This window comes from Andrographis paniculata, unplaced genomic scaffold (genome assembly GCF_009805555.1).
Source record: "Andrographis paniculata isolate CXL003 unplaced genomic scaffold, ASM980555v1 Contig35END, whole genome shotgun sequence".
Lineage (NCBI taxonomy): Eukaryota > Viridiplantae > Streptophyta > Magnoliopsida > Lamiales > Acanthaceae > Andrographis > Andrographis paniculata.
In genome coordinates, this window is record NW_026137568.1 from 4,295,632 (window position 1) to 4,309,221 (window position 13,590).

The 13,590-nt window shown below is 39.4% G+C and overlaps 1 protein-coding gene across 1 annotated transcript; it reads right to left on the reverse strand.

Annotated features, from left to right (window-relative positions):
* Nucleotides 1-11,914: 11,914 nt before the first annotated feature.
* LOC127249163 (uncharacterized) lies at nucleotides 11,915-12,491 on the reverse strand. The gene is made up of 2 exons (XM_051271857.1): nucleotides 12,345-12,491; nucleotides 11,915-12,298 (listed from the first exon to the last, which is right to left on the reverse strand). The coding sequence occupies exons 1-2, from the start codon at nucleotides 12,489-12,491 to the stop codon at nucleotides 11,915-11,917; spliced, it is 531 nt and encodes a 176-aa protein (XP_051127814.1).
* Nucleotides 12,492-13,590: the final 1,099 nt, after the last annotated feature.

The window sequence follows — 13,590 nt, forward strand, 5'->3', positions numbered from 1 at the left end:
TACCTATAGCATCTAACATCATCTGACACACCTTGTTTCTTTATCATTATAAGTGGTTTCGGAGCATCACCTTTCTGGACAATAGGTAGCACCAATTTTTTGAATGTTCTGAGTAGGATGTCTATCATTTGTCCTGACTTTGATCAGATTTCCAATCTAAAATCCTGTTGCTTCAGCCGCCTAGTCTTTTTATCTTGGATTATTCGAGCCATTCGTTTTGTGATAAGGGCAAGCTCTTCATCACTATCTTTAGCAGCAACAGTTTCTGATGTAAAGGCCACTCGACGTTGAGTTTTAGATGCCAAAAAATTCAACTCATAAGTCTATAAATTTCCAATCAACCCATTCAATGAAATTGTGTCCACCTTATCCATTTCATTCAATGTTGTGATTTTCGGAGAAAATTTATCTGATACTGTTCACATCAGCTTATACCACCTTTCTCTCATCAATATTTCAGACCCAATAGATGTGTTTGACTCACCACAACCTTGAATCATTTTGTGTAAACAAGAGTAGAGTCATCATTCCTCATGAACAATCGATCAAACTCACTTTCAACCATTTGAAGTTTAGATTTCTTAACCTTCTCATCACCTTCGGAGGTTTCAAGTAATGCATCCCATGCCTTCTTAGCAGTAGTGCAAGTAGACACAATCTGAAATAGTAAGAGATATACTCCACCAACAATAGCATTGATTGCTTTTGAGTTGACATTGCACCAAGCCCTTTCTTCAAGAGTGTATTTAATCTTTTGCTTTTCCACAACCATGGTCTATGCCTTGTCATCTTCTTTCCCTGTTGGATCAACCATAATGGTCTTTTGAGGAGTAGTCCATCCATGAACGGTTGAATCCCAAGATTCTTCATTGGTCAACATGGTGAAATACATCATTTTCATCTTCCAATATTGAAAGTTGTCTTCATCTAGCAATAGAGGTCTTGTCACAGATGTTTCTTCCTTTGTTGCCATGATCAAGAATCACTCTTCAATAATATTCTTGAAGATGAGATATTGATATCAATTGTTGGCCCAAAATTCGATCAAACACCTAGCAGCAAGAACATCTCACTTAAAAAACATAAACTGTTGATTGGGTTATAGATGTTGATTGGTAAATTATGTAAGCCGTGAATTTGGCTAGATTTAGTTATTGATTAATAAGTCAATTAATGAATTGTGTAAGTCATGGATTTGACCAGACTTAGTTGTTGATTGGAAAGGCAGTTGGTGAATTATATTAGCTGTGGATCTGGCTAGACTTAGTCATTGATTGGTAATTTGATTGTTGAATTGTGTGAGCCAAAAATTTGGCTAGATTTAGTTGTTAATTGCAAATCATTTTTGAATTGCGTAAGTCATGGATTTGGTCAGATTTAGTCATTGATTAGTAAATATATTTTTAGACTTCCACAAAGAAAATTTTTTATACTCGCTTTTACTATATTTTAGCCTTCGCATCGGGGAACATGACACTTTTGTGTGATATTGTTCTGGTATTGGTTTGTGACAATGTAATGTTATTATTTGAAGTGTTACATCACTACCCTCTTTTTGAGTATGGCTTTAGCAAAACTTGGAGCGAAGGCTCTGAAAAAACATAACTAGTTAGGGGCTTGGTGAAAATATCAACATGTACATGTGTAGGATGAACTTCCTTTCGTAATGACATCTATTGATGTTACAAGATATCTCAATTTGCTTATTTCCCTCATGAAATAAAAAAATTTCAGTGATGTAAAGAGTAGCCTGATTATCACAATGTAATGGAATGAGGGTTATAACATTAATCTTGAGTGTCTCAAGCAAGTAAAAGATCCATAGTAATTCACAAGTAGTTGCACTCATACTTTTATACTATGAATCAGCTATAAAGATGCTAACTATGCTCTTCTTCTTATATTTTCAATAAATGAGATTGCTATCCAAAAAAACACAATAACATGTAATCAACTTTCTAGTATATGCATATGTACCCCAATCAACATGTGCATATACTTCCAGTTTGTGTGAAGTTCTAGATTTTTATTGAAGTCCATAGCATTGCATGGCTTTAAGGTACCTTAAACAATGCATGGATGTTTTCTAGTGGCTTTGGGTAGGTTTCGACATAAATTGACTTAATTGTTGAGTGGCAAATGTAAAGCCGGGTTTGGAAAAATTGAGATAAAACAATATCTCTGTGACTAAGGGAGGGATTATTGAGAGGTTCTCCATCTATTGAGGATTTTTTTAAGTCTTGATGGAAGTGGTGTACAGATAGCTAATACTAGATTCATCCTCAAGTATTCCAATATATCATGAATATACCTTTTCTTGAGATAAGAACACCTTACAGTTGGTTTGCTTGATCTCAATGCCAAGGAAAATATTTTTATCCCCTAGATCCTTGATACTATTTGACATCCCATATTTGATCAAAAGACAACCCAATTAGTAGAATTTCATCTACATAGATCGTCAAAGCCATAACCTCCATTTCTTTGCGTTTGAGATAGGTAGGCAGTAGTCATGTGGAGATTGATGAAAGCCAAAGTGAGTGTATTGAACCAAACCCTTGAGGCTTGTTATAGTCCATATAGAGGTTCGTTAGTCTACAAACTTGACATGGAGCTACTGAGTATCCTAGAGGAGCTTGCACGGATACTTCATCTTTCAAATTGTCATGAAGGAAGACATTGTTCACACCTACTTGCAAGATATACCAACCTTTGGTTATAGCCAATGCAAGCATCAATTTCATTGTGGTAATCTTTGTCACAATTGAGAAGTAATCTCCATAATCTTTAGTTTTCTCTTGCAAGTGACCTTTTGCTACCCACCCAACCGTGCTTTGTACCTTGTAATCACTCATTCTTTATCTTTTTTTATTATGTAAATTAATTTGCATCATATGGCTCTATTTCCAGGTAGAGCTGTAAAACAAACGAATAGTCCGCGAGCTCGGCTCGGTTTGGCTCGTTTGAGCTCGCTAAGAGCTCGTTCGTTAAGCTAAACGAGCCGAATACGAACATAAATTTTGGCTCGTTATATTCATGAACGAGCTTGAGCTTGTTCGCGAACGTTCAATAGTATTTATTAGAAAAATTAAATTAATAATTTTATATTTAATAAGTATATATATCTTTATAAATATTATATTTCATTCTATTTTTTATTCAGATTTATTAAAAAAATTATAATTATTATTAGCTAAATTTAATTTTTTAAAAAAAATTAAATAAATAAAATAAAATTTCTATTAACAAGCCGAGCCAAACACGAAAAAAACAATTGCTAAACGAACCGAGCTCAAACAAAAATTTCAGCTCATATCTCTTAACGAGCAAACACGAGCCGAACTCGAGTCCTTAACAAGCCGAGCTCAAACATGACAAGCTCGGCTCTATTCAGCTCGTTTACAGCTCTATTTCCAGGTGACAATCTCATTGTTCCCAATTATTATTATTTTCTAATGCATCAATTATTCTTTCATAGCTTGAATCCATAAGGAACTAGTAGCTACCTCATTATAGGTATAAGGTTATTCCTTCTAATCACTATAGACACAAACATAGTCCTTTATCCATTCTGGTCTTTTGATTCACTTATGAAATCTTTGGAGAGGAACTGATGTATTACTTTCCTTTCCCTAATCTAAATTAGTACATGTTGAATCACCTATCCCTGTAGCTTCAGTTGAGATGCTATCCTGAGTGGTGTCACGAGTAGGACTATCACTATGACCTGGGAAGTTATCATTTGGAGAGGTGTCCTTAGGATATAGGTGTATATTGACCTGGGACTTAATGTTAACAATAGATAGAGAGGATTCAGAGGTATTGTCAATATCCCCTTCTAGTTTTAGGCCAAGCAATATGTGCTCAAAGAAAATTGTGTTTTTGGTGATTACAAACTTTTCACTAAAGGAAACAAATACTTTGTATCACTTTATCCTTTTCTCATATCCCATTAAAATTTCTTTGATCCCTCTACTATTGAATTTATCTTTGTGAGGGTTAGTGTTGTAGACAAAGCACTAGAAGCCAAAAATCCTAATAAGATGATCGATATCAGGATTCTTCCCATACATCATCTCATATGTGATCTCCACTTCAACATTAAGTTGGGTAGCAGATTAATTAGGTGATCTTCTATAGGGATTACTTCACCCCAGAAATCTATAGGTAGATTTGCTTGAAATAGCATAACTCTAGCAGTGGTTAATAGATGTTTATGTTTTCTTTCTATCCTGCCATTTTGTTGAGGTGAGTAGGGATATTTCCTATGATGAGCAATGCTCTGTTCATGTAGAAGGGTCCTAAAATTAGTGGAGACAAATTCTCCACCATTATCACTTTTCACACACTTCACCTTGGTATCGGAATGAGTTTGTGCAAGTTTGACAAAGTACATAAAAGATCTTAGCAGCCTGAGACTTAACATTCATGAGGTAAACCCAAGTGTTTGTACTAAAATCATCAAGTATACTAAAAAAGTATCTAGCTCCACTAGTGGATGGCAAATAATATAGCCCACAAACATCCAAATGAATAAGATCAAAACATGTATTTGCATTTGAATAACTCGGTTCATAAGGGTTACTTTTGTGCTTTTCCAAATGACAAGCATCATAATGTGAATCAACACAGTTATTGTCACTAAGACTTAATAAAAGATAGTGCAATACTCTATCTAATGGATGTCTCAACTACTAGTGCCAGGGAAGGCCTTCCTTCACTGCACACACCTTCAATTTAGGACTCATGTCCAAGTAGTAAAGATGGCCTTTATTAATCTCTCTTCCCAATTCCTTTTGCTTCTTAGAGTCCTTTATAATGCATCTATCATACATCAAGATTACAAATACATTAAGGTTATAATAGAGTTTTCATATGGATATCGGGTAGTACTTGAAATTGGGAATCAAATAAACATCAAATAGTATAATGTTCATTAATCTTGACAGTTCCCGTATGAGTAGAAAGGTTCATCCAGAGCCATTAGATTATCAAATAATCCCTTCTCATTAGCAACATGGCAGGTTGCTCCACTATTCAATACCCAACCATAGCTACGATTAGATTTGTTACCAACAACATTCAGGAAAGTGGTATCTAATTGATGAACATCAAACAATTTGGTTTGCTAAACAGGAGACTTCAGCTGTGCAAGGAAAAGCTTGATTTTTTTCTTAACCAGATCACTCAAGGACTTATTTGAGGTGGTATGATCCTCAGAAAATTTCCTTTCTTCACTTGCTTGCAAAGTGACTTCTATAGTTGTAGTTCAACCTCATTGATAACATCTGCTGGTGTATAGTAAATTACGGGGAATTTTTGTTCGAAGATTGAGATGTAAAAAATTATTGAGAGCGATCAAATATAGTAAAAATTTGTGGTTGTAGACCCTGAATGGTTATCATAATTTTTTATACTCTTTGACTAGTGAGTTTCCAGGTCGAACACAGGGATTTTAAGTTGCGAATTTAAGTCAAGTGTTGATCTCATGAAAGCGGCGAAAATGCAGTAAAAGGACCCGCTTTGCAGCGGGTTTGAATCTTAATCTACAGAAAGCTGGAAAGATAGAAAGTGAGCGGTGGTGAGCGGATAAGGTGCCAACGATGGATGAGCGATAGGGACATGAACGGATGGCACAACGTATATGTATATAGATTGAGCGGTAGAGAGTGATGGAGAGGTGTTGTCTCTGAACTGTGCGTTACTCAATGGTTAGGTTTTCCTGGGTGAGATGAGCGAGTGGTGCTGGTGTTTAAACAAACATATATATTACGGAAGCGGGAGAATGAGATAATGGGGATATATAAATCAGATTATAAGGAATTTTTATCATTGGTACTTGAACTTAAGGGATTTACAACAAGACTTTAATGACACCCAGAATCAGAACATTATAACAAAGAAACCCTACTATCACCAGAAATTTCTGTGACCTAATACACCACCGCCTGTGCCCTATTAATTATCCCAAATTCTACCTCATTAGTGGCTTTACCTTTTTGTTACCTCTTTTTAATCAAAATTGAATTCAAACAAGTAGTTAAGCAGGTCGACAAGGCTACCACGTACTTAACTACTTTGAACTACCTTGAATCTCTTTGTGGCAAAAGACAAGGCTTGGATAATCAATCTTTATGTGCTCTTTATCAGCGAAGTGAAAATTCTCTACAATTAGGGTTTATATAAATGTGCAAAGTATGGGGGAAGTGATAATGAAGAACAAATGATATTTCATTACTTACTCTCAAAGCTGCAATTTCTAATTCTACGAAGACTGTAATTAAAGTAATAAACTGAACTAAGTAAGCAGTAAAGTGGTGGCCAAGGGAGAAGAGAAATCTCAACTCCCCATGCCATTCCTATGAAGAACTCCCTTACAGAGTTAGAGCTCTTGGAAAACAGGAAGACAGTTAGAGTGCGCGAAAATAAGTGCTAGTATACTCCTCTCGAAGTATATTTTACATACAGATATCTGGCCCTATTTATAGCAGGTGAAAGTAGCGGTTGCAAGAAGTTACAAAGTGGTTTTAACCGCTAGATAGTTAAGAAGTTGGTGGAGGTTATTCTGTTGAAGCAATTGCTGGCCATAACTTCCAGCGTGCTTGCTTCGCTTTCGTGAGCTTGTAAGGGCGGAGATCCTCGCTTGCCGGATGGCTGGAGGGCATCTCCATAGTTAAGCGGGCTTGCTTGTGTTGGCTAGTAGTGGAATGGCTGTACCGTTGCGGGTTGGACAGTTAGGCTATATTTGCGCTGAGTTACCGTCACTTTGCTGCGGTAGGTGTCTGGTCGCTGACCTGAGCATTGGAGCTAACGCTTGCGAGCGGAGGTGGCTATCGCTTGCGAGCGGTGGAAGCTACCGCTTGCCTCTCTTGCCTTAGCTTTTTTGAGTGATGGAGCCATCGCTTGTGAGCGGAAATAACTATCGCTTTTTTTATTTGCCTTAACTTTTCCGGATCCAAAACACCGCTTAAAAGGGAAAAGATTGTTAATAATCTCAACAAACCAACTCTGAATCATGCCAAGCGAGATAGATCAATAAAGTATGCCATAAATCAGTTATTGTGATAGTTTTTATACAGAAATTCAAGTAATACGTAGTTTTGTCAAGCGAAGAATATGCTCATATTTGGAGTAATCAAACCTCTTCACACTAGACCTTTTTTCATTCTCGAACAAACTAAATTATAAGATCAAAGAGTTATTCTGTTCACTACAGTTAAGTATTGCTTAAGATCAGTGCTATGATTGGGAACAAGGTGAATCTCGAATAGAGATAATTGATCCTTAAGCATTCAAACTTTTCATTTGATCTAACACGAGTGAAGTTATCCCGGTATCATCTACTTTGTTCGCTCAGCAGAGATTATTTTTTTGATTAAGGAAGTCTTCAGCCGAAGGGTGCGGAGAATCATTTTTTTTTTTTTTTGGATCAAGAATTTCAAGCAAACATTGTGTCTGCTCATGATCTTATTTGATTTTCACGCACCTAGGCCCTTTCAGCTCCCTTGTAATGATAGGTCCTCCATGCTTTGCTTACATCGTGTCTTAAACCATATTTAAGGATTTCTCTTTCCAAGTCATCTCTTGTGAGCAAATTCGATAGGCATAAGTTCGTTTGCCCTACTGAGTATGGGAAATTTGAAACGAAGGGGGCACTAATTCTTACAAGACATATCCGCTGTTACTTAGTTCAACATTAATATTCGCATTATTGATAAAGGTCGAGGGATGATTACTCAGTCTGGTGTTCGCAAGTTATCTAACTTTACTCTAAAATATATTACTGGGCTAACGCAGCGATGTATTAAAAGTATCTCAAATAAAAACACATGCTTTAGATTATGGTAGGCATACAATAAAGATAAATTTCACTTGTTACCAAAAATTGTTGTATCGTTGATCATTAGTCCTTGTACAGCCCTTGCCATTTCCAAAAAGTATGTACACGGGGGAGGACCCTATATCATTTCTTTTTCTCGCCTGTGGGTCCTCGTCCCAGAGGTAAATTCTTTGTCAGCTGTCGCACTAGCTCTTCCATTCTTTGAAGACTTTTCGTTGTATCGAGCTGTTGTTCCATAAGGATCGCGTTCTGCACCCAGGCTTGCAGCTTGAGTCTCTAGTGCTTCTATGCGCGCTTATAGTGCGGAGCTCGCCTTCCTGCCAGTGGTCAGTACTTCAGCCAAATTCCTTGCATGTGTATCTATCCGTAATTGGATTATTAGGTATTGGCTGAGCATGGCTTCGTCGAGTTCATCCAGTCATTTTCCTAAGGTGTCAAATGCGGCGCGGGAGGCTGATTTGCTTGCCTCCGCGGTTGCTGGTGACTGTTCCTCAGACTCGGCCGAACTGATGTCCATTGGCTCATTCTCATTTGTGGAATCAGGTGCTGGTTCGGGAGTGACGTCCATCAGGAACACAAGTTGTCTCGCTGCCTCGTACTCCAGCTGCTCTGCTCTCTTACGTTCCAATTATCTCCTGTATCGCAGCTGGATTTGGGTCAACGGCTTCCAATATTTTAGCAATTTGGCCAACACCTTCATCTTTCTTTTCTTTCGTCGCTCACGCTTCCGCTTTTGTTGTAATTGTTGCATTGCGGCGAGCAGCTGAGGTTGTTCTTCTCAAAATTCCTTCTCCTCTTCATCCCCTCCTCATCGAAGATTGTTTTTTCTGATTTTTCTTAGGCCGGAGTCAGAGTTTCTGCAGGTGTTCCAGTTCTTACTGGCGTTTTAGGACTGTATGGCATCGGCTCTGCTTCTGCCGTCCCCGGTGTTGTCTCTGTCGCTTGTGGAGACACTTGCAGAATAAGAAGAGTTGTTATGACTCCCTAGACCTTTTCGGTTTCACTGGAAGCTTCAGTGGTTGTGGCAGCGGGGACCTCGGCGGGTTGTTCTTTGTAAGACTCTACTGTGACATCGATTCCGCCGATGGTTTCTTCAGTGATAACAATCTCCCGCTCATCCTCTGGTCCAGCAGCAGTAGGCTTCTCTGCTCTCAGCTGGTTAACGGATGCGGTTTCATTGCCTGTTCCAGCAGTAGTTGGCACATTTGCCCCCTGCTGGTTGACGGGGACAGGTTCATCGCAAGTTGGACTCAGTGGCTTGGGTGGCACCCTCTCTGTTGTTGGCCTTGCTGGCGAGGGTTGTTCGGGTTGAGCGGTGGGTTCCCTAATGGTGATCCCCTTCCTGAGTTTTTGACAACAGAATCGTATCCTCAGTTGCTTCCTTTTCCACCGTTTTACCCTTCCCCTTCTCCTGCCTTGTCGCTCACCGAGGGGGTGTTGGATTTTTCCTGAGTGTTGCCTTCACCCTCTGCGTCTTCTTGACAGGCTCCGAAGCGCGGTCTTCTTTCCAATTTGACTTTTTTTCACCAGCGGCTGCCTCCAGGGCCTTTCCTCCCTTATCGCTCCTGGTCTTTTCTGCATCAAATATGTCCTCCTCTATCTCCCAAGCGAAGTGGTGGAACTCCTATTTCTCGTCAATGAGAGTTTCATTGAAGACGGTTCTAAATTTGGCCCTACAGCGGCCTCTTCTGGATTGGCTTCGGGTGCCACCTTTTCTCGAATTATTTCCTCCCCCAAAACTTTCATTCTTCTTTTTGTGGAGGGGGAGGAACAGTTGCTTTCGCCTTCCTCTTTTTATGTTTGGGGATGAAGGTAAACCCCTTGGACTCCAGCCATGCTTTGTGGAAGGCCGCTGGGAGCAGCGGCTTCATTTGTAGATCTGGGGCTGTGATGGGCAGATTGATGCCCGCGCATTGGCATAACTCTGTAATCAGGGTCCCGTGATCCAGCGTTCGTTCTACTTTTTTTCCCAGATATCTATGCCAATGATCGTGCCCAAATCAATATCAGTTTTTCCTCCAAAATTGAGCGCAAAGCAAGGAGAAAATTAGGACGGATGTCTGTGGTGTGGGTGGTAATTATTATTCGGCTCAACAACCACTTGACCCATTCATTTTTCTCTTCGTCCACCGACCCGAATTTCAGGTTTCTCTTGTCATATTCTGGGGTGGTGGCGAAGGTCCTATAAAGTGTCTGCAGCTCAAGTGAGCTACAGTCCTCCATTGCCTGCAGCCTGCTCTCTATCTCCTGGGTGGGATAGTGGTGTTCCCAGCCCATGAAACAGTTGATCTTTAGCGCTGAGCAGTCTACCCATCTTCCTCTAACATATACATTTCGTAGACTGTTAGTTTGGCTCAGATTTGCGTAAAATTCCCTCACCAGTGACACATCCACTTGGTCCTTGGGGTTTTGGATCAACTAGATCAGGCCCCACTCCCTCAGCCAGTTGACGAGCGGGCCCGAGATTTTTTCGGGGTCAAATTCTCTCTGGTAAAGGATCCCCATCATTTTTTCCTTCTTATATGCCGTCACTGCCTCGATGTTCACAAAATGGACAGAGTCATACTGCTTGGATCTCAACGCGTCCTTGGCAGCATCGACGGCATTTTTATTGGAAATTTTCTCGCTTCGAAAGGCTTTCATCTTTTCTCCGATCTCCTGGCGAGCGAATTCTCTCCTCAACTCCTTCAATTGAAAATCTTTCAACTCCTCGTAATCTAACCACCAGTTGCTCACCGGATACCTCTAGTCTGTTTCTTTTGTGTATTCGAATATGAGGTAATCCACCAGGAACTCTGGGATGAATTTCCTAAATGGAATAGACTTTAGTTCTCTAAGCTTTCCCCAGTCCTCAGTTAATTCCAGTAGCCTCTTCCTTCTGTAGTATTCCTCTGGCGGTGCTGATTCTACAAATTCATCCCCCGAGGTTGTAGTTACTACCTTCCGCCCGTCTATAAATTTGATTCGTTGAATCCTTTTTTCATCTTTCTCCTCAATCCTCTCAAACTCTTTGAGTGACGTTTCTCGCTTGCTTGGATCTATTTTGTTGGCTTGTTCTGAACCTAAGGTTTTTTTTTTTTCAGATTTATATTGTTTAATTGAGGAAACTTATAAATCCTGCCTTATTAGTTCCAAAACGCAAACAATATTCATATAACAGGCAATAATTTCCTAAATCTTAGTGATTTGAACCCTAAATCCTCCTCCTCACAACGAACAGAACACTCCAGTAAGTGGTTCGTTGCGTAAGAGGGATAAAATCACAGAACAAGGACCAAACGTACATGTTATTGTAAAATTAATCAATTCGAAGCAATTATATCAGTTATTATATCTAAATCTAGCAGATAACAGACTTAGATTCACAGAAATCGAAAATATAAGAAGTTTCGCAAATAGTTGAAGAACAGACAGTTTTCGCGAAAATATTGTTTGATTTTGTGTTATTGTTCGTCAAATCAGAGAAAATCAACCATGAAATCGGATTTATAGACCAAGGTTAGCCTAGATCTTGCCTTGGATTGAGTTAGAATTGGCTGAAGAATCAAGATTTTTGAATTGTAGTGTGCGGAGAAATGGCGGTTGCTGAAGCTTCTTGAGGAAGTTACTGTAGGGTAAAAGTGGAAAATGGCTGTGAATTGAGGTATTTATAGAGGATACTAGCGCTTATATAGAGGGGTGAGCGAAACGATAAACTGGTCCAAAGGATATTAATATAAAGGTATAAGGGTGGGTTATAGGGCGGGTGAACGGTTAAAGCAATACTTCTAAATACCTATGTATGACACAAACGATGATGGAAGCGATATTGGGTGAGTGGTACTGCTCTTCCAGTGCATATTAGGATGAAACAAGAGAAGCGATGGTTGGCTTGGGTCAGGCTTATGTTATAAGTTAAAATTCTAATTATTTTTCCTAAGAAAGTAAGCATTGAACTACTTCTATAAAACAATAACAACTATTCTATGGAAAGCGATAATTAAAGTTGTAAAATTTAACTACGAAAGCGGTATAGAAAACTGTAAATTTGGCATTTTCGGGGTAAGGCACTTCTGGATATCACTTGTAATTCTATCACCGAGCGCGTTTCTGCACCTCCACCAGATTAATATCTGCATTGGCCCGCTGCAAAATAGGCCATTCAATATATGGTTTCAGTCTCGCTCCATTGACAATGAAGGAATCGCTTTCCCTGGGGTTGTCCACATTACTGATTCTTATGGCTCCACTTGGCAGAACTTGTCTGACTATATATGGCCCAGTCCACCGTGATCTCAATTTCCCTGGGAATAAGTGAAGCCTAGTATCGTATAACAGAACCTTGGATCCCTCAGTAAATTCTTTCTTCTTCAACTTCCTGTCATGATAGAATTTCATCCTTTCCTTATAGAGTTTCATACTTTCATATGCAAGGTATCGAAACTCAGTCAAATCGAGCAATCGTTCAGCGTGCTTCTCCTACGCGGGAAAAAGATCAAAATTCAAATATTTGATAGCCCAATACGCATTGCTCAAGTTCCAGAGGTAGATGGCAGGCTTTTCCATACACAAGTCTATATGGGGACATTCCTATTGGAGTTTTGAAGGCTGTTCTATATGCCCATAGCGCATCATCCAATCTCTCTGCCCAATTCATACGACTTTTATTCATTGTGGTCTGGAGGATATGCTTGATTTCTTTATTTGAAACTTCCACCTGACCGCTTGCTTGTAGGTGATAAGGGGTAGTTAGATGCTGACGAACACATATTGTTGAAGGCAAGTTCGCAGCACCTTATTTACAAAATGGGTGCCTTCATCGCTTATGATAGTTTTGGGGACCCCGAACCTTGGGAATATGGTATATTTTAGGAAACGGATTACGGATCGAACATCATTTGTTGGTAGAGCTTGCGCTTAGACCCACTTGCTCACGTAATCCACTACCACCAAAATGTATAGTTTCCCATTTGAGTTCAGAAAGGGACCCATAAAATCTATCCCTCACACATAAAAAATATCAATAAACAAGACTCCAGTTTGGGGCATCTCATCCCGCTTTGAGATAGAGCCCAATCTCTGACACTTGTCACAAGATTTAGTAAAGGCATCAACATCTTTTTGTAGGGTATGCCATAAGAAGCCTGACTGCAAAACTTTGGCCGCTGTGTGTAGACCAGCAAAATAACCTCCTACATAGGACCCATGACATTCGTTCAAAATCAGCAGGATCTCAGATTTTGCTACACATCGGCGGATTACCCATCTGAGCCGATGTTAAACAAATAAGGTTCATCCCAAAAATAATCATTTGCTAAACTGAGTAATCTCTTCTTTTCCCTTTGTATTGTATGCGTGGGAAACTGTCCTGTGGTCAAGAAATTTGCCAGGTCAACAAACCATGCCTCCTTCGCTTGAACCAGAAACAACTTCTCGTCTGGGAATAGTTCATTGATACCAAGAGATATGTCCTCTGTCTGCCTTAATCTGCTGAGGTGATCTGCAACGTAATTTTTCTTCCTTTTTCTGTCCTTAATCTCTATATCAAATTCTTAGAGCAACAACACCCATCTAATTAAGTGGGCCTTTGTCTCTCTCTTCTCCATCAAATATTTGATTGCATGATCTGTATGAACAATGGTCTTGCTTCCGATGAGATATTGCCTGAGTTTCTCGAAAGCGAAAATAATAACTAGCAGCTCCTTCTCGGTTGTAGTGTAATTTCTCTGAGCAGAATCCAACGTATTACTGGCGTAATAGATGAAGTTTAG

Coding starts and splice junctions, on each gene's coding strand:
- LOC127249163 (XM_051271857.1), bottom strand. CDS start 12,491: ATGAATAAAAGTCGTATGAATTGGGCAGAGAGATTGGATGATGCGCTA. Junction 12,299..12,344: donor CTCTGGAACTTGAGCAATGC/GTATTGGGCTAT, acceptor TTTCCCGCGTAG/GAGAAGCACGCTGAACGATT.